This window comes from Procambarus clarkii, chromosome 86, assembly GCF_040958095.1.
Source record: "Procambarus clarkii isolate CNS0578487 chromosome 86, FALCON_Pclarkii_2.0, whole genome shotgun sequence".
In the NCBI taxonomy this organism is placed as follows: Eukaryota; Metazoa; Arthropoda; class Malacostraca; order Decapoda; family Cambaridae; genus Procambarus; species Procambarus clarkii.
Window position 1 is genome coordinate 22,723,873 of NC_091235.1, and position 21,935 is coordinate 22,745,807.

At 44.4% G+C, this 21,935-nt stretch overlaps 1 protein-coding gene across 1 annotated transcript; it reads right to left on the reverse strand.

The window, feature by feature from the left end:
• Positions 1–11,828: 11,828 nt before the first annotated feature.
• On the reverse strand, positions 11,829–21,367 carry LOC138358823 (LIM domain-containing protein A-like). The gene is made up of 3 exons (XM_069317000.1): positions 21,303–21,367; positions 18,402–19,232; positions 11,829–11,892 (listed from the first exon to the last, which is right to left on the reverse strand). The coding sequence occupies exons 1-3, from the start codon at positions 21,365–21,367 to the stop codon at positions 11,829–11,831; spliced, it is 960 nt and encodes a 319-aa protein (XP_069173101.1).
• Between the last annotated feature and the right edge of the window lie 568 nt (positions 21,368–21,935).

Below are 21,935 nucleotides of genomic sequence, written 5' to 3' on the forward strand. Positions count from 1 at the left end.
TTTAACAACAACAACCCTACCATCAACCAGATACTCCATTCCTTCCATCAAACGCCATCACCAGCCCCTTCAAATGACCAAACACCCTCCCCCCCCCTCCCACCCAAACCATCAACCAAATGTCCCCATCACCCCGGCCCCACTCGGCTCGCAGTAATAGACACAGATTATTTGCGGTTCGCGTGTAAAACAAAGAGGGGAAGGGTAAGGAATGGAATGGAAAAGGAGGCACTCTAGGTGTGTATGTGTGTGTGTGTGTGTGTGTGTGTGTGTGTGTGTGTGTGTGTGTACTCACCTAATTGTACTCACCTAATTGTGCTTGCGGGGGTTGAGCTCTGGCTCTTTGGTCCCGCCTCTCAACCGTCAATCAACTGGTGTACAGATTCCTGAGCCTATTGGGCTCTATCATATCTACATTTGAAACTGTGAATGGAGTCAGCCTCCACCACATCACTTCCTAATGCATTCCATTTGCTAACTACTCTGACACTGTGTGTGTGTATGTGTGTGTGTGTGTGTGTATGTGTGTGTGTGTGTGTGTGTATGTGTGAGTGTATGTGTGTGTGTGTGTGTGTGTGTGTATGTGTGTGTGTGTGTGTGTGTATGTGTGTGTGTATGTGTGTGTGTGTGTGTGTGTGTGTGTGTGTGTGTATGTGTGTGTGTGTGTGTGTGTATGTGTGTGTGTATGTGTGTGTGTGTGTATGTGTGTGTGTGTGTGTGTGTGTGTATGTGTGTGTGTATGTGTGTGTGTGTGTGTGTGTGTGTGTGTGTGTATGTGTGTGTGTGTGTGTGTGTATGTGTGTGTGTATGTGTGTGTGTGTGTGTGTATGTGTGTGTGTGTGTGTGTGTATGTGTGTGTGTATGTGTGTGTGTATGTGTGTGTGTGTGTGTGTGTGTGTGTGTATGTGTGTGTGTGTGTGTGTGTATGTGTGTGTGTGTGTGTGTGTATGTGTGTGTGTGTGTGTGTATGTGTGTGTGTGTATGTGTGTGTGTGTGTGTGTGTGTGTGTGTGTGTGTGTGTGTGTGTGTGTGTGTGTGTGTGTGTTTACTAGTTGTGTTTGCGGGGGGTTGAGCTTTTTGCTCTTTCGGCCCGCCTCTCAACTGTCAATCAACTGTTTACTAACTACTTTTTTTTTCCCCACACCACACACACACACACACACACACCAGGAAGCAGCCCGTGACAGCTGACTAACTCCCAGGTACCTATTTACTGCTAGGTAACAGGGGCACTTAGGGTGAAAGAAACTTTGCCCATTTGTTTCTGCCTCGTGCGGGAATCGAACCCGCGCCACAGAATTACGAGTCCTGCGCGTGTGTGTGTGTGTGTGTGTGTGTGTGTGTGAGAGATCAGCATCACCTGATGACATTGGTCTGATGGGGTCGTGTCAGCAAGGCGGACAGCCCGCCTGCTTTCATAACTCTCACTGTATTTCCCACTTCTAAACTTCCCTTCACTCATGCCTCTCCTTCCTCTTTACTCCCCCTCCCCCCAAAAAAACACAAACACGCACGCACGCACGCACGCACGAACGCACGCACAAGCTCTACTCATTGTATTATTCGTCAACTCAACCTAATTGATTGATTTTTACCCCGCTTCGAGCACCACCTTTCAGCCTTGGGATCGATACCCGGCGCGAGATTGACTGCTAAAGTTGCTTCTCCGGTCAAGGGATAAGTGATAGACTAAGTGTGGACCATGGTCTAGCGATGATCCCAGTCATCCTGCTAGGTCACAGATCCTTCATCTCCGCTATGAGGAGTTCTGATGATGAGTTTAGAGAATTATGTTGCGTTAGGCGTGATGATGTTAGTATGTTGCCTTGCTTGCCTCATCAACTGATTGGGTGCTCTTATGGCAGTCTGATTGGGTGCTCTTATGGCAGTCTGATTGGGTGCTCTTATGGCAGTCTGATTGGGTGCTCTTATGGCAGTCTGATTGGGTGCTCTTATGGCAGTCTGATTGGGTGCTCTTATGGCAGTCTGATTGGGTGCTCTTATGGCAGTCTGATTGGGTGCTCTTATGGCAGTCTGATTGGATTCATCAAGTCTATATTTCCTGATTGTTTTCTAAATCATCTCCAAAGAACTGATGAAAGCATTAGTTCCAAAACACCTCACCTAGGGGGCCAGATTCACGAAGCAGTTACGCAAGCACTTATTAACCTGGGGCCAGATTCACGAAGCAGTTACGCAAGCACTTATTAACCTGGGGCCAGATTCACGAAGCAGTTACGCAAGCACGTACGAACCTGGGGCCAGATTCACGAAGCAGTTACGCAAGCACTTATGAACCTGGGGCCAGATTCACGAAGCAGTTACGCAAGCACGTACGAACCTGGGGCCAGATTCACGAAGCAGTTACGCAAGCACTTACGAACCTGGGGCCAGATTCACGAAGCAGTTACGCAAGCACTTACGAACCTGGGGCCAGATTCACGAAGCAGTTACGCAAGCACTTATGAACCTGGGGCCAGATTCACGAAGCAGTTACGCAAGCACTTACGAACCTGGGGCCAGATTCACGAAGCAGTTACGCAAGCACTTATGAACCTGGGGCCAGATTCACGAAGCAGTTACGCAAGCACTTATGAACCTGGGGCCAGATTCACGAAGCAGTTACGCAAGCACTTATGAACCTGGGGCCAGATTCACGAAGCAGTTACGCAAGCACTTATGAACCTGGGCCAGATTCACGAAGCAGTTACGCAAGCACTTATGAACCTGGGGCCAGATTCACGAAGCAGTTACGCAAGCACTTATGAACCTGGGCCAGATTCACGAAGCAGTTACGCAAGCACTTATGAACCTGGGCCAGATTCACGAAGCAGTTACGCAAGCACTTATGAACCTGGGGCCAGATTCACGAAGCAGTTACGCAAGCACTTACGAACCTGGGGCCAGATTCACGAAGCAGGTACGCAAGCACTTACGAACCTGGGGCCAGATTCACGAAGCAGTTACGCAAGCACTTACGAACCTGTATATCTTTTCTCAATCTTTGGCGGCTTTGTTTACAATTATTAAACAGTTAATGAGCTCCGAAGCACCAGGAGACTGTTTATAACAATAACAACAGTTGATTGGCAAGTTTTCATGCTTGTAAACTGTTTAATAAATATTACCAAAGCCGTCAAAGATTGAGGAAAGATGTACACGTTCGTAAGTACTTGCGTAACTGCTTCGTGAATCTGGCCCCAGGAGGGCCGATAAGATAAGACTAATCTAAACCTTCAAAAAAATGAGACTTAAGGCAAAAGTTCCTTATTTTACCAACATACAAGTATCAAAAGTATCAAAAAAATACATTAAAAAAACTTACCTTTATGATTTCATATTGTTGGAAAATTATTGCCGTAGATATTGGATTCTAACTAAAATTAGTAACGAATTTGGCAATTACAAGTGGAATTACAGAGTCACAACGCACCAACAGGAGCAAGAACCGACCATTATAAGATCACACTGCACCAGCAACAAATGAAGCAATCAGCCGTAATGTCTCCCAAATGGACGCCCCAAATGTCAAGCTGTAAGTCGTAATATACACGGAGAGAACAGTAAGGATACTCAAGGGTATCAAAGTCCTTGAGTACCCTCAGAGACTTCACAGGTGAAGCATAGGACAAAGTCGCCCTCACAGACATTAACAAAGGTGGATCCAGATCGCTTTGTATGGCTCCACCAGCCTGCTTGATACTTGGATGGGGTTCTGGGAGTTCTTCTACTCCCCCAAGCCCGGCCAGAGGCCAGGCTTGACTTGTGAGAGTTTGGTCCACCAGGCTGTTGCTTGGAGCGGCCCGCAGGCCCACATATCCGCCACAGCCCGGTTGGTCTGGCACTCCTTGGAGAAAATAATCTAGTTTTTTCTTGAAGATGTCCACTGTTGTTTCGTCGCTTTGTATAGTCCTTTCGGGTCACACACACACACACACACACACACACACACACACACACACACACACACACACACACACACACACACACACACACACACACACACACACTCACACACACTCACACACACACACACACACACACACACACACACACACACATACACACACACACACACACACCCACACACACGCTCACACCCACACACACACACACACACACACACACACACACACACACACACACACACACACACACACACACACACGCTTTCGCTCAGGAACCGTAACACCTGTTGATTGACGGTTGAGAGTCGGAACCAAAGGGCCAGAGCTCAACCCCCGCAAGCACAATTAGGTATGTACACACACACACACACACACACACACACACACACACACACACACACACACACACACACACACACATATATATATATATATATATATATATATATTAGGAGAGGTCGCTAGCAGTGCTAGGGATAGTCTCTCCCACGCCCCCCATTCCATCCCTGTTCCTGCCCCCTGAACCCCACTCCTTCCTCTCCCCCCCTCTTCCCTCTCGTCTCCCCCTTCTCCCCAACCTCCTCTTCCATCTCCCTACCCACCCCTGCTCCATTCCAACCTCGAACATTTCTAATTATATATATGGAAAGGGTGTGTGGCTGGATCTGTGTCTCCAGTGCTTCCCTCTTTTCCCCTCTCTTCTTTTAACCCCATCGTCCCCTTTTCGTCCTCTGCTTCCCTGCTTACCCCCTCTTCCCCCTTCTCTAAAAAAAATTATTATTAAGATGCATTGAAACAACTGTATGGGTCTCTCAAGAAATATTACAGTCATCAAAACTCTACGGAAATCACACCATATATTTCACACTTGTGAAAATCGGATAGGGAAATCGAATAAAAATTTAACTTTAGCTGATCCTAATCAGCCTATGTTCGTCACGTACCCCAGACTATTCCACCTGCAAGGTCAGGTTAGGTTTGACCTCACCTCACCTGACCCCCGAGCCTCTGACCTCCAATTTTGAACAGACACAACCGTTCTCTTATAATAGTTTACTTTTTTTTTTTATTATTATTATTTTCTACCACAGACGTGGCCACACATTTACAATGCTAACCAGAATATATACATTTTCTTCTGTCCTCCATGGACAGGGTTAGAGATGTGTTAAACATATAGTTCAAGGGTTTATTGAACAATCAACCACAGAAGGTGATTCGGTGCTTTTAAAATGCTAAGCTAACCTACATACGTAAATACATAGATACACAGATTTACGTATGCCCTACATGAAGTGTTAGATGTGTCTTTTACATAGTGTCATTAAAGTGCATTTACAAAGGTGAAATGTAATTCTGATCAGCTTTCTAGGTAAGCAAAACAGTTTCACCTTTTTCGGAGTGGTAAATACAGAGAACGAAGAGAGAGAGCGTAGTAATAATTATCACGGTAAACAAGGGGAAGACACGGAAAGAATAGGTGGTGGAAGCCACCTCCATCCACATCGTTCAGGCCAAATTTGGCAAGGAATTTGAACCTCAGAATAGGTCAATTGTACAGTAACACGTTCAACTAGGATAGATGACGGGTCGTAGAACAGTCCGTCCTTCTAAAGTTTCCCAACGTCAAGAAAACGGTCCATTTAAAGTGGTCTCTCCTAACCTACCAGAGGACCCAAAACAGAAAACGGGACAGAACGTTATTTTCGCCAGCCTCTTCCATTTTCTAGTACGACCAATTTTTGGCCTTATGTAACGGATACGAGCGATATGCAACGGTCTTTGTAGGAGGACAGGTTGTAGAAGGACAGGCTGTAGGAGGACAGGCTGTAGGAGGACAAGTTGTAGGAGGACAGGTTGTAGGACAGGTTGTAGGAGGACAGGCTGTAGGAGGACAGGTTGTAGAAGGACAGGTTGTAGAAGGACAGGCTGTAGGAGGACAGGCTGTAGGAGGACAGGTTGTAGGAGGACAGGCTGTAGGAGGACAGGTTGTAGGAGGACAGGCTGTAGGAGGACAGGTTGTAGGAGGACAGGTTGTAGGAGGACAAGTTGTAGGACAGGCTGTAGGAGGACAGGTTGTAGGAGGACAGGCTGTAGGAGGACAGGCTGTAGAAGGACAGGTTGTAGGAGGACAGGTTGTAAAAGGACAGGTTGTAGGAGGACAGGCTGTAGAAGGACAGGTTGTAGGAGGACAGGCTGTAGGAGGACAGGTTGTAGGAGGACAGGTTGTAGGAGGACAGGCTGTAGGAGGACAGGTTGTAGGAGGACAGGCTGTAGGAGGACAGGCTGTAGAAGGACAGGTTGTAGGAGGACAGGTTGTAGGAGGACAGGCTGTAGGAGGACAGGCTGTAGGAGGACAGGTTGTAGGAGGACAGGCTGTAGGAGGACAGGCTGTAGGAGGACAGGTTGTAGGAGGACAGATTGTAGAAGGACAGGTTGTAGGAGGACAGATTGTAGAAGGACAGGTTGTAGGAGGACAGGTTGTAGGAGGACAGGCTGTAGGAGGACAGGTTGTAGAAGGACAGGTTGTAGAAGGACAGGTTGTAGGAGGACAGGTTGTAGAAGGACAGGTTGTAGGACAGGTTGTAGAAGGACAGGTTGTAGAAGGACAGGTTGTAGGAGGACAGGCTGTAGGAGGACAGGTTGTAGGACAGGCTGAAGGAGGACAGGCTGTAGGAGGACAGGTTGTAGAAGGACAGGTTGTAGAAGGACAGGTTGTAGAAGGACATACTGCAGGAGGACAGGCTGCAGGAGGACAGGTTGTAGAAGGACAGGCTGCAGGAGGACAGGCTGTAGGAGGACAGGCTGTAGGAGGACAGGTTGTAGAAGGACAGGTTGTAGAAGGACAGGCTGTAGGAGGACAGGCTGTAGGAGGACAGGTTGTAGGAGGACAGGTTGTAGGAGGACAGGCTGTAGGAGGACAGGTTGTAGGAGGACAGGCTGTAGGAGGACAGGTTGTAGGAGGACAGGTTGTAGGAGGACAAGTTGTAGGAGGACAGGCTGTAGGAGGACAGGTTGTAGGAGGACAGGCTGTAGGAGGACAGGCTGTAGAAGGACAGGTTGTAGGAGGACAGGTTGTAAAAGGACAGGTTGTAGGAGGACAGGTTGTAGAAGGACAGGTTGTAGGAGGACAGGCTGTAGGAGGACAGGTTGTAGGAGGACAGGTTGTAGGAGGACAGGCTGTAGGAGGACAGGTTGTAGGAGGACAGGCTGTAGGAGGACAGGCTGTAGAAGGACAGGTTGTAGGAGGACAGGTTGTAGGACAGGCTGTAGGAGGACAGGCTGTAGGAGGACAGGCTGTAGGAGGACAGGTTGTAGGAGGACAGGCTGTAGGAGGACAGGCTGTAGGAGGACAGGTTGTAGGAGGACAGATTGTAGAAGGACAGGTTGTAGGAGGACAGATTGTAGAAGGACAGGTTGTAGGAGGACAGGTTGTAGGAGGACAGGCTGTAGGAGGACAGGTTGTAGGACAGGCTGTAGGAGGACAGGTTGTAGAAGGACAGGTTGTAGAAGGACAGGTTGTAGGAGGACAGGTTGTAGAAGGACAGGTTGTAGGACAGGTTGTAGAAGGACAGGTTGTAGAAGGACAGGTTGTAGGAGGACAGGCTGTAGGAGGACAGGCTGAAGGAGGACAGGCTGTAGGAGGACAGGTTGTAGAAGGACAGGTTGTAGAAGGACAGGTTGTAGAAGGACATACTGCAGGAGGACAGGCTGCAGGAGGACAGGTTGTAGAAGGACAGGCTGCAGGAGGACAGGCTGTAGGAGGACAGGCTGTAGGAGGCCAGGTTGTAGAAGGACAGGCTGTAGGAGGTCAGGTTGTAGAAGGACAGGCTGTAGGAGGCCAGGCTGTAGGAGGACAGGCTGTAGAAGGACAGGCTGTATTAGGACAGGTTGGGCTAGACATCACTACCCCGTAAACACTATTGTTAGTGCTGGACACAGAGGGCGTGCCAGCAAGGCGGACAGCCCGCCTGCTCTAATATCAGACTCTAAAACTTTCCCCATTTCTCAAACATTTCCTTCACCTGTACCTCTCCCTCATCTCAACTCCCCACAGCAACAGCAGATAACACACACACACACACACACACACACACACACACACACACACACACACACACACACGCACACGCACACGCACACTTGATGAAGAAAAATATACGAACATCAAACTCCGCAGCTCTGACAACGCGGAAGATTCCTCTCTTCCACTCGCAGACATTTCTGAGACCAGAAATGTTGCTTTAATTATGCGAGGAACCTTCAGGGAGACGTTGAACTAAATATTTACATCCTCTGAAAATTAAACTGTCATTCTTATCACGCCTCACAGCTATTTCAGGAGGGGGATGAACTACCTTCCTGTTAAGGAAAATTTGTATAATGTTGCCTCTCTGCAAATTTCTATCCCGCTAAGGAGTTTGGGTGAACTTTTCACCTGACGAAATTAATGCGAAAAAAAGAGAGTCGGATTCCTGCTGTTGCCTAGGGTGCTGGGGAGTGGATTAACTGTAGGTGGAGTGTCACAGTCTGAGAGATCAAGAGGAAGCTCGGTCCACCCCGGGCATTCTTGAGGGGGTAAAAGTCAAATGTCAAGTGTTCTTGGGTTATTAAAAAAAAATTAAGCACTTTTTTTTTAAAGTTCTGAAATAAAGAAAAGATTTCTGACACTCAAGAAAAAATAAATTCATCAAAATAGGGAATTAAACAAAAGTAAGAAATCCATGAATTTTGATATGTTATGGTTGATAAGTGTCACCACGACACTTTATGTGTCCGGGGAATGACCCCTAATGTGTAGCAGGTAAGGTGGGTTGAATCATTCCCCCCACATACATACTAGAAGATTGAATCGAGAGCCACATACATATATAGAGGGTTGAATCAACCTCCACATACACATATATTAAATCAGCCATCATATGCACATGAGGGAATTTATTCAATCTTTACATATGGGGATTGTATTACCCCCTCCCCCCTCATACACATATGTAGTGTGGTTGAATACCCCTTCCCCCCCCCCCAACACACACACACACACACACACACACACACTCAACACTGAAAATTCTGACACAGCACAGAAAGAAAAGGGACGTTGTTAGAAAATCTCAATTGCATTATCTTGCAGTTTAATATATATTATTTGATTGCATTTGACCTTTAAGCGTTGTATCACACTCACATTTATAATTTATATGATATATGCTTAATATTAAACATTATTTAATCTGGAAGCATTATTTACGACTTATAAATGAATTCCAGTTTTTGTCTCCTTGCAGATGTTATATATATATATATATATATATATATATATATATATATATATATATATATATATATATATATATATATATATATATATATATATTTATTTATATATGCTATGAAAAACAGATTATTTTTTGGCACACATTTCTGGGATATATTATCCATTCATCGATACTTCATAATAGGAGCATAAAGCTGAGAATGTACTGAGCATAAATTGAGCATCAACTGAACATTAACTGAGCATAAATTGAGCATAAACTGAACATTAACTGAGCATAAATTGAGCATAGACTGAACATTAACTGAGCATAAAGTGAGCATGTACTGAGCATTAAAGGTCGTTAAGCACTTACCCAAAAAACTCGCCTAGCCTACAAATTTTTTTGTGTGTTTGGATAATGTTTGCCTGACTGTCCGAAGGTGCAGTGTGGCTAGCTTCAGACGCCTGCGGCTAGCCACACCCAATTTTGCAAGGGGAATGGTCTCGGGTACCGGACGGACGTAGGCTGGCAGGAGAGAGAGAACTATCAGGGGGGAAAAGCGCCAAGACATTAGACCATATAGCATTTGGAAAGGGTCAGGATAAGAAATTAGGGATTGGTTGGGGGAGAGGAATGGTGCCCAACCACTTGGACGGTCGGGGATTGAACGCCGACCTGCAGTCGGCCTAAGTTGAATACTTTTAAGAAATATTTACAGACCTTTCCCATCCGACGTTCACGGAGTCAAGGGTGACATAGTTGGTGTGATTTCCATAGAGTTTTTCAGTATTTTGTTATAATCTGAAGGGGGGAAGGGACTGAAGATGGGGGGGTGGTAGGTCGATAGGGTGACAAGGGGGGAAATGGGTTAGAAAAGTGGCAGGGAAAAGGGGGAATAGGGAAGGGAAATCTGAGAGGGAAGAAGAGGTCTGTGGGGATCTCAATGCATAATGGAGGACCATTCTTCAGAAAGCAATCTTAATCACTTGAGACGTTGGTGAACACAAGGAGTTAGTTGGTTCCGTCGAGTGTGTAGGACACGTGGAACTCACATTCTTCATTTTATGAATTCGAAACTTCGTGTATAATCAGTTCGAGGCCCAAATGTCAGCCTTGGGAACTCCTGACAAGAGAAAGGATGGTCAGACTAACGGGAGGGTTCTCCAAATGCCGAAAATGTTGGTGGTTTTAAAAATCACCGTCTTGAGAATATGAGTAAATCCTTACGTAGACCCTACTTTAAATAAATATGTATATTCTTTTGCGAGAACACTTCCTTCAATGAGCACCCATTTTCTTGTTAGAGTTTTGGGAGAGAGAGAGGGAGAGAGAGAGAGAGAGAGAGAGAGAGAGAGAGAGAGAGACACGAAGACAATCACTTTACCACTACCACTAGTGCCTTCAAGGGGTGCCCTCGGGCCAAGGAAAATTTCCGTGTATAACTAAGACATACCTTAAGACGTTTAACAATCACTGCTCACGATACCTCGAGACATCTAACAATCAGTGCTTTTAATAAGAAAGTTCAACATTTAATTTCAGTCTCTTTTCAGCAATTTTTGTAGCTATATATTGATCATTGTAACTATACTATAAAAGTATTAAAAGTGTCTGTCTGTTAAAAGTTAAGAGACCAGACGCTTGCGTCTAGCTTTACTCAAATTAGCAGGGGGAAGGGTCTGAGGTATGGGATGAACATAGGGTGGCCAGAATTTAAAAGTGGAACAGCGCGCCAGCTTAGGGCTACACAACTAAATATTAAAAACAAAAACTAGCTATTCAAAAACGAATTTCATATAGTAATATACATCAATTTCCACCGATGTCGGGAAATTTAACAAATTTTCCTGTTCTCTATTGACTAAAAAGAGTAAAGGGATAACTATGCTTTTCAGCATTATTTTGCACCACTTTTTTAATAAGCCCCTTTTTTAATTTGCACCTTATTTTTTAATAAAAGAGAGTCGGCCAGAGACAGAATGAGACAGACCGACTGAGATAGAGAGAGAGAGAGAGAGAGAGAGAGAGAGAGAGAGAGAGAGAGAGAGAGAGAGAGAGAGAGAGATGCAGACAACGACACTAAAAGAGACAGAGACTGGGAGAGAGAGAGGCAGAAGATAGATGGATAGATAAATAAATAGATAAATGGATAGACAGGTGGGTAGATAAATGGATGGATAAATACATGTTTCGCTAGACGGATATGAATGGATCAGTAGATAGATGTGAATATGTGGATGGATAGACGGGTAGATGGATAGATAAATGAACAAATAGATGGTTGGATAGATTAATGGGAGAACAGATAGACAGGCAGACAGACCCAGGCAACGTCAAGTGAAAAGTCAGGTCACAGGTCAAGGTCACAGGTCAGGTCACAGGCCCAGGTCACAGGCCCAGGTCACAGGCCCAGGTCACAGGCCCAGGTCACAGGCCCAGGTCACAGGCCCAGGTCACAGGCCCAGGTCACAGGCCCAGGTCACAGCCCCAGGTCACAGGTCCAGGTCACAGGCCCAGGTCACAGCCCCAGGTCACAGGTCCAGGTCACAGGTCAGGTCACAGGCCCAGGTCACAGGTCCATTTCATAACGCTATAATATCAAGCAGAACCAGTTTACAAAACTAATATTGCAAAAGTGCAGTAATACAGGTGACCTGCATCAGCATCTCTTGTTGCTATAGCGATGGCTCAGGACGGTCTTCATCTCTACTGGGATAAAACACCTGAAAAGCAACAGGAAACCTGTTAAAACACCTTCAACAAAAGCCGGAGGAAACCCTGTATAAACACCTTCCATAAAAGCCGGAGGTTATAAAGCCTCGTGTCACGCGGATTTTGTCGACCATGTGGAAGTGCGAAAGATGTAAAGGTTTCTGCACGCACTCGACCAAGCCTCCTGCAAGATGACGGAGACCTGCAATGTTGAATGGCCTCCCAATGAGGGATTGCAGATGGCGTGGAAGACATATAACCAACATCTTTTTTGTTATACATTTCGGGATTAAATGTACAACCATTTATGAATAAGTCATTTATTTTTGAGTACCTAAAGATCTCTCACTCTCTCCTTTTCAACTAATTAAAAAAGAAAATTTTGATTCATGAAACCGTTGCGATATTTTGGGTTCAGGAATCTCCTTGGTGGTCAATATGTTTTCTTGAAAACAAAATGTTGTTGATTTACTGCATGGTGTTGCATGCCTTGTGTGACCTGTTGCAAGGTGGAAATTAAATAAATGTCAAGTTTTCACGTGTTTCTCCATTACTCAAGATCAGAACCCTGAAGCCTTAGTCACTTGCCTCAAGTGACGCAAAAATGCACGCGTAAAAAATTATAATGTTCACACGCACGCACGCACGCACGCACGCACGCACACACACACACACACACACACACACACACACACACACACACACACATACGCACGCACACACACACACATACGCACGCACACACACACACATACGCACGCACACACACACACACACACACACACACACACACACACACACACACACACACACACACACACACACACACACACACACACACACAAACACACACACACACGTACGTAGATTCAAATGTAGATATGATAGAGCCCAGTTGGCTCAGGAATTTGTACACCTTTTGATTGACGGTTGAGAGGCGGGGCCAGAGAGCCAGAGCTCAACCCCCGCAAGCACAAATAGGTGAGTACACACACTGCGCGCATGTGCCTCTGTGTGTGTGTGTGGTCACCTAGTTGTGCTTGCGGGGGTTGAGCTCTGACTCTTTGGTTCCGCTTCTCAACTGTCAATCAACTGGTGTACAGATTCCTTGAGCGGCCCGGTCCTCGATCAGACCTCCTTTTTGTTACACCCCCCCCCCCCAGGAAGCTCCCCGTGGCAGCTGTCTAACTCCCAGGTACCTATTTACTGCTAGATAACAGGTACATCAGAGTGAAAGAAACTCTGGATCAAACCTGGAACCTCAGGACTACGAACCCTAAGCGCTGCCCACTCAGCTGTCAGACCCCCAATCATAACCTAGTCAGTCAGGTTAGTCAATGATACTACGACGAATCTTATTATTTATTTCATACATTCTACACTTGTAAAAAAAAAGTTGACTCCCGAAAGTTGTTGTTAAAGATTCGCTACCTGGAAAAAAAAAAGTTCCAAGTAGCACGGGCTATGGTGAGCCCGTAATTGAAAATAACCCCTAAAGTTAAATTGACACTTTGAATGTGCATCTTTCCTTTCCTAATGAGCCCTGGAGAGGATGTAATGAGACGGGGGGTGATTATACCCCTGGACAGGGGTATAATCACCCCTATATGTATATAGGGGACACTCCTATATATATAGGGGACAGGGGTATATATACACCCTGTCCCCGAAGAGACAGGGTGTATATAGAGACTTGGGACAGCAAGACAGCAGGGTTGGGAGAGGACACGCATGGCAACTCGCCGGGATAGTTTCAGGAGCTGTCAGGCGTGCATGATTAGAGGAGTCATGAACTGCCGTGTGGGTGATGAGGTACCTCAGGAGGCCGACCACTCAGTAACCTTGAGGCAGGAGTCTGTACCTCCTGTCTGCTGGCTGAGTCAGGAGTCTGTCCCACCTGTCTGCTGGCTGAGGCAGGAGTCTGTCCCTCCTGTCTGCTGTCTGAGGCAGGCGTCTGTCCCTCCTGTCTGAGGCAGGAGTCTGTCCCTCCTGTCTGCTGGCTGAGGCAGGAGTCTGTCCCTCCTGTCTGCTGGCTGAGGCAGGTGTCTGTCCCTCCTGTCTGCTGGCTGAGGCAGGAGTTTGTCCCTCCTGTGTGCTGGCTGAGGCACGAGTCTGTCCCTCCTGTCTGCTGGCTGAGGCAGGTATTTTCTTCAGCTAATGCTGGAAGCTGAACTTTCTAGCAGAGACAATGGAGCCATATATATATATATATATATATATATATATATATATATATATATATATATATATATATATATATATATATATATATATATATATATATATATATATATAGTTTGTGTATTTGGTGAAAATATGTTTTATGCATCGTCCAATAATATAAAATGCAGTCTTGCATACATTGACTGCTTTTGGCTTGGTTATGCTAATGGTCTGAGTTGCCGCCAACAGAAGCTGCTAGCCACAGGCCTCTGGGGAAGCAGAAATTACTGTGCTGAGTGAAAGGTTCATATTAGAAACATATTGTTTTTCTGGGGGCTTGTGTGTTCTTGGGGGGGGGTGTGTGTGTGCGTGTGGTTGTGGGTGTGTGTGTGTGTGTGTGTGTGTGCGTGCGTGTGTGTGCGGTTGTGTGTAGGTGTGTGCGCACGTTTTTAAAACTATATGTATCTGCTGACCTTTTCATTACCTCATGTTGGTTCTGGGAATCAATGTCCGTGCTGCCCGGTCTCTAACCAGACCTCCTGGTAGTTAGTCAGGTCAACCAGGCTGTTAGACGCAGCTGCTCTCGGTTTATAAATGAATTACAGCCTGGTTGATCTAGTATGCTTTGGAGGGGGGTTAATCCATTGATCTTGAACACCAGGAGAGCTCGGCTTGTCATGCCTCTATATGTGTCGAGGGGGAGTTTTGATAGGTCCTAGACCTTTGATGTTGATAGAATTGTCTCTCAGAGTATCTATTGAGTAGATAGTAGAGTATCTACTATCTGCATTTTAGCAGCGGATTCGGTGTATGATTATTTTCCTGTGCAGATTTGGAGCCATTTCTTGTATTCTCTTAAGAGAATACAGTTTGAGATGTTTTAAATCTTCCCAATAATTTAGATAGTTTATTGAGATGATTCCAGCATTAAAATATCTGGTGATTAATTCGACGTTTGTATCATATTAAGAATTGTTTGCATGATTGATCTTCAGTGTGTTCAAGGATTCAGTGAAAACAGTTACATTGTATCCTCAATATTTCACTGATTTCTTTCCTGTCATCTGTGTAAGTTCGATCTCCCATACACAAGGGCCACTCCCATACACATCTCCCATACACAAGGTCCCAATAACTGATGTAGCTTTGCTTCTCGATTATAAAATATAAGTATTTGGGATTCCTCTCGATTTCACAGATGGCCTTTTGCTCCCTCTTGTCCCTCAAGGATTTGATGATTCTTGCAGTTTTAGCTTGATCAAGTTTATTTGTCTATTCAACCTTCCTTGTCGTTATTGGGCAAGTGTTAGACCAGAGTGTTGGCGGGTTAACCGCAATATCCTGGTTGGGCACCACTAATATATATATATATATATATATATATATATATATATATATATATATATATATATATATATATATATATATATATATAATTGTTAAATTAGAATAATTTATAATAAATAAACTTATTGGGCTAGGTTTGCTGCGATTTTTTTTTTTGATATAATGAGTGCCCTGGTTATCCAACAGGGGGGTTATTCGCCACGTCAGATTACCTGAAGCGGCATCCAATAGCCTGGTTGATCAGATCATCAACCACCAGCCCTGGCGAGAGAGAGGGCCGCGGGATATTGAGTCACGGAACCAGGAGGTATATAGTCTTAGGTGAGTGTATACTTGTTAGGATAAAACTAATCTCTTTACCTAGCAAACATAATTGCCTTCATTTTCGGAACTAATGCATCATGTTGGCTGAGGTTAAAGTACGTTAATTTTGGGTAGGATAGGTTGTGGTTAGGTTATGGTTAGTTGGGTTGTGGTTAACTTAGGGTTATGGTTAGCTCAGGTTATGGTAAATGTTTGTATGGTTAGGTCAAATTAAGTTAAGACAATCGACTTGAGAATGGTCCAGGACGGACCGAAACGTCGTCGTCCCTTCACCTTCTAGTGTGTGGTCTGGTCAACAAATTAAGTTAAGATTGATTATTATTAAGCTAACCTATCCTCTCGTATCCTCCTATTTTATGGTTAGATTAGGATAGGTTATGATTAGGTTATAATCAGCTATGTTATGGTTAAGTTTGGGTAGTTTATGGTTAGTCTATAACAGGATAATTATAGGCTATGGTTAGGTTAAGCTGTACTCACCCAGTTGTGCTTGCAGCGGGGGTTGAGCTTCGGCTCCTTGGTCCTGCCTCTCAGTCATCCATTCATCTGGTGTACACATTCCTGAGCCTATTGGATTGTGGTTAAGTTAGGTTAGATTGTGGTTAGGTTAGGCTAGATTTTGGTTAGGTTAGGCTAGATTGTGGTTAGGTTAGGCTAGATTGTGGTTAAGTTAGGCTAGATTCTGATTAGGTTAGGCTAGATTTTGGTTAGGCTAGGCTAGTTTGTGGTTCATTTAGGTTTTGGTTAGAATAGGTTTTGGTTGGGATAAATAGTTGGACTTAAAACATCGTCTCGGTATATGTATAATAATACAAAAAAAAAAAAAATCAGAAAAATTTATTTTTAGCTCGTTTTGATTTTTAAATTAAGAATTTGGCTAGTTTTTTCTTCTAATAATAATGGCCACTAGGACGGTTATGGGGAAGTGAAGAACTCCCTGAACCCACTCCAGGTATACTCTAGGTATACTACTGGTATTCTCCAGGTATACCCCAGGTACACTCCAGGTATACTCTAGGTATACTACTGGTATTCTCCAGGTATACCCCAGGTACACTCCAGGTACACTCCAGGTATACTCCAGGTATACCCCAGGTAAACCTTCCTTGCCTGAAGACAAGCACGTAAAAGACATACCGTTACAAAAGCGACCGCGCCCACTCTGCCACGGAGAGCCCCGCTGGATATATATTATTCTCCAATTGACAAGCGAACTTTATCATTAAGAAAGACTTAAGTCAAATACTTCAATGTTCTTATCTCCAGATTAACTCAGATTTATTCTTGAGAACATTTTCAACATTTGTTGAAAGTGAGTCTCTTGCCATACGTTGTTCTAGGGAGAGAAAGGAGGGGGGGGGGGGAAGGGGATCTTGGAGGGGATGGGGGGGTAGGAAAGAGGGGGAGGACGAAGGGGATGGGGGGGTAGGAAAGAGGGGGAGGACGAAGGGGATGGGGGGGGGGACAAGTGGGAGATGGGGGGGATGAGACTCGGGCACCACCGGGTATCTCTCTTAGTGTACTATAAGGGAAAATACTTTTTTTTTTCTAACGTTGGAGGATAGATGCCTAAGGCTAGCCTCACTAAAATGTACAGGAATAATGATTTCTCTCTCTCTCTCTCTCTCTCTCTCTCTCTCTCTCTCTCTCTCTCTCTCTCTCTCTCTCTCTCTCTCTCTCTCTCTCTCTCTCTCTCTCTCTCTCTCCTACAATAGTAATAATAATACAATGAGCAAGTATCAGGATGTTTTAATATGAATGACATACAGATAATAGAATAGTTTCCCTTTTGAATATGTAGGTTGGTCATCCGTTTTCTCTGGCATAGAGAGGAGAAGGGGCTGAGTTGATGTTACGGGTATTATGGTATTACGGCCAAAGTTTGAATAGCAGGAAATTTGTTAATTTTCCCAAGATCTATGAATGATAGTGTAGATTTCTATAAGATTTTTGTTGAAATTTATAAGAATCGCCTCCCAATTACCTTAATTCTTCCTGGCTGGCACAAGAGGTGAGTGTCCAATAGGCCTCATCTTCGAAGTATCTATGTCTACTCCCTCTCGTGTCAATATAACCTCTCGCATCGCATTTTGACGTCAAACTCTCCAACGTGCAACATACGACGTGCTATAAATTGCAGTGCCACTCACGTTTTCTCGTTATTTCTAATACAAGGAATCAGGGGCCAGATTCACGAATAATTTACGCCAGTACTTACGAACCTGTACATCTGTTCACAATCTTTGGCGGCTTTGTTTACAATTATTAAACAGTTAATGAGCTCCGAAGCACCAGGAGGCTGTTTATAACAATAACAACAGTTGATTGGCAAGTTTTCATGCTTGTAAACTGTTTAATAAATGTAACCAACGCCGTCAAAGATTGAGGAAAGATGTACAGGTTCGTAAGTACTTGCGTAACTGTTTCGTGAATCTGGCCCCTGGTTGCTAACGAAGGGATCTCATTCTCTGCCACCTAACAACCTCGTTTGAGAAAGAACTACCATATACACTCCTTAACAACTAGATCGTAACAACTCCTTAATATAATCTCCTTTTGAGTCATCAAGAGTGTATATAGTCATCCCTGACAGATATAAGAGTTATAAATTGTGCTTATATGAGCCGGGCATTGTAATGTCTTTTGATTAATTAACATAATACCTTAATTATACTAGTTCAGTTACCATTGTGCTTCTGCTGCTCTAATTATTGTGGAACTTGACTTCTGTTGCTGTCGTTGGTGTTCTCTGTTGATGTGTTGGTGTTCTGTTGATGTGTTGGTGTTCTCTGTTGATGTGTTGGTGTTCTGTTGATGTGTTGGTGTTCTCTGTTGATGTGTTGGTGTTCTCTGTTGATGTGTTGGTGTTCTGTTGATGTGTTGGTGTTCTCTGTTGATGTGTTGGTGTTCTGTTGATGTGTTGGTGTTCTCTGTTGATGTGTTGGTGTTCTCTGTTGATGTGTTGGTGTTCTCTGTTGATGTGTTGGTGTTCTCTGTTGATGTGTTGGTGTTCTGTTGATGTGTTGGTGTTCTCTGTTGATGTGTTGGTGTTCTGTTGATGTGTTGGTGTTCTCTGTTGATGTGTTGGTGTTCTGTTGATGTGTTGGTGTTCTCTGTTGATGTGTTGGTGTTCTCTGTTGATGTGTTGGTGTTCTGTTGATGTGTTGGTGTTCTGTTGATGTGTTGGTGTTCTCTGTTGATGTGTTGGTGTTCTCTGTTGATGTGTTGGTGTTCTCTGTTGATGTGTTGGTGTTCTCTGTTGATGTGTTGGTGTTCTCTGTTGATGTGTTGGTGTTCTCTGTTGATGTGTTGGTGTTCTGTTGATGTGTTGGTGTTCTCTGTTGATGTGTTGGTGTTCTCTGTTGATGTGTTGGTGTTCTCTGTTGATGTGTTGGTGTTCTGTTGATGTGTTGGTGTTCTCTGTTGATGTGTTGGTGTTCTCTGTTGATGTGTTGGTGTTCTGTTGATGTGTTGGTGTTCTGTTGATGTGTTGGTGTTCTGTTGATGTGTTGGTGTTCTGTTGATGTGTTGGTGTTCTCTGTTGATGTGTTGGTGTTCTCTGTTGATGTGCTGGTGTTCTCTGTTGATGTAATCCTTAAGAGAGAGAGAGAGAGAGAGAGAGTGAGAGAGAGTCTCAAAGTCTATATAGCTGTTCAGGACCAGCTGAATTCTGCAGCTTAATGAAATATGAAAGAAGAAGGTGAGGAAGGGCTTGAATAAGAGGCTGGTTAACACAGGAGGTCAGCCACCATCATTAGAAATAAACACAAGTTTTCTTAATCAAATTCAACTTATACTGGGTTGAGAAAAATGACATTTATTCTCGCAAATACAAAGGTACAAGTGCATTATATTCATTAAGTGCTCAGCGGGCCGCATTTGTGGAGATGTGTGTAGAATGTATCTTAGGATATTCAGTAAGAGACACAGTTCCCTTATGTGATAAATTCGTAAATACGTTTCGAACGACATAAAGCCTTAAAGATGCTCACGCCTGCGCACAAGAACACAGGTATATGCGCAATACCTGAGCACAAGGCGCGCATGAGCCAGAACAATTTCATTACCATTCTTACACTAATGTGACCGTGAATATTGCGAGGAGGCAAAGTATTGCACCAACTCAATCTCCTGCAGAGTTAATGGTCCAGATTTCTTTTTGTGACAGTCGAGGAGCAAGACAGGTGACGGTTAGACAGGTGCTAGACAGTCAATGACTGTCTCTCTGCACTTGAACAGTTAGTTTATAGTTAGTATGAATCCTGTATCAGAATCGTTAATCTCAAAGTTATAATGTCATACAGAGTCAGCCTCTGGAAGTAAGATAGAACCAAGAGTCATCACAGTCGTGGAGAGTTAATTGGACTTGACACAGATTTCACAGACTCTCATCACACTTATACACACTCATCATACATCGTGGTCATACAGAATCATCATACAACACAGAGAATCATCACATACAGAGTCATTCTTCATCATAGACACACACACAGCAAGCAAACCACGCTCCTCGAAACTTAATAGTCATCATTAGGCTAAATCGTCTACGAAAGTTACTGAAGAACTAAACCCAGAAACCTTGATAAAACGAGTGTCTTCAATTCCTGCCGGCTGAGTGGAAAGCGCTCGGGATTCGTAGTCCCAAGGTTCCGGGTTCGATCCCCGGCGGAGGCGGAAACAAATCGGTACCTGGGAGTTAAGACAGCTGCTACGGGTTGCTTCCTGGGGAGGGGGGGGGGTGTAACAAAACGGAGGCCTAGTCGAGGACCGGGCCGCGGGGACGCTAAGCCCCGAAATCATCTTCAGTTAACCCATATCTAGACAGAATAAAAAAAATTGGGGAATTATATATATGAGGTCTTGACACCAGACTGAAAGAACAGACTTTAGAACTAGACTGAAAGAACTAAGCCACAATACTGGAATGAAAGAACAAGGGGTCTCTCTCTCTCTCTCTCTCTCTCTCTCTCTCTCTCTCTCTCTCTCTCTCTCTCTCTCTCTCTCTCTCTCTCTCTCTCTCTCTCTCTCTCTCTCTCTCTCTATATATATATATATATATATATATATATATATATATATATATATATATATATATATATATATATATATATATATATATCTTCATATTCATCTAATTAATCTCCATTCTTCATCCTTTTGGCTCTCAAATATTCAGAACTTGTATATGTTTAATTTTCATTTTGTGGTAAATAAAATTTTCTTATCTATTAGTTCACCTTTTAAGGATATACTGCACGACTCGGCTCGGTTTATTTTGGGGTTTGAGAGATAATATGTTCCACACCGTTGGTTTGTTGGTATGTTGAGAGCATATCAGTATACCAGGGTCTACACTGTGGGAGTACACTAGGGTCTACACTGTGGGAGTACACTAGGGTCTACACTGTGGGAGTACACTAGGGTCTACACTGTGGGAGTACACCACAGGTGTACTGTGTTCTGAGGCGGTGTGTTCACTCACAGGATGAGTAACGCTGCCTAATACTGTCACTATGGCGGTATGTTCACTCACAGGATGAGTGACGCTGCCTTATACTGTCCCTATGGCGGTGTGTTCACTCACACTATGAGTGACGCCTGCAGGACTCGAACCTCGGACTCGATACAGCGTCCTGAATCCCGCTGCATGGTTCACAACTTCAGGTTGTGTACCTTTTACACACGCCAATGGTCCACACCCTGAAGTCCTCCCGGACACGCTACCAATTTCGAACACAAGGTCCCCAATTCCATTTTTAAATGTAACCCGCAATAGATTTGTTGTTGTTAAGATTCACTACTTGGAACAAAAAGTTCGAAGTAGCACGGGCTATGGTGAGCCCGTAGTCCCGCAATAGACTCTGATGTTGGTAATGGGGGACTCCACCATGAGTTTCAGCCAAATGGTGCGTGCCTGGTTGACCGCCAGGGGCCAGATTCACGAAGCAGTTACATAAGCACTTACGAACCTGGGGCCAGATTCACGAAGCAGTTACGCAAGCACTTACGAACCTGTACATCTTTTCACAATCTTTGGCGGCTTTGTTTACAATTATTAAACAGTTAATCAGCTCCGAAGCCCCAGGAGGCTGTTTATAACAATAACAACAGTTGATTGGCAAGTTTTCATGCTTGTAAACTGCTTAATAAATGTAACCAAAGCCGTCAAAGACTGAGGAAAGATGTACATGTTCGTAAGTACTTGTGTAACTGCTTC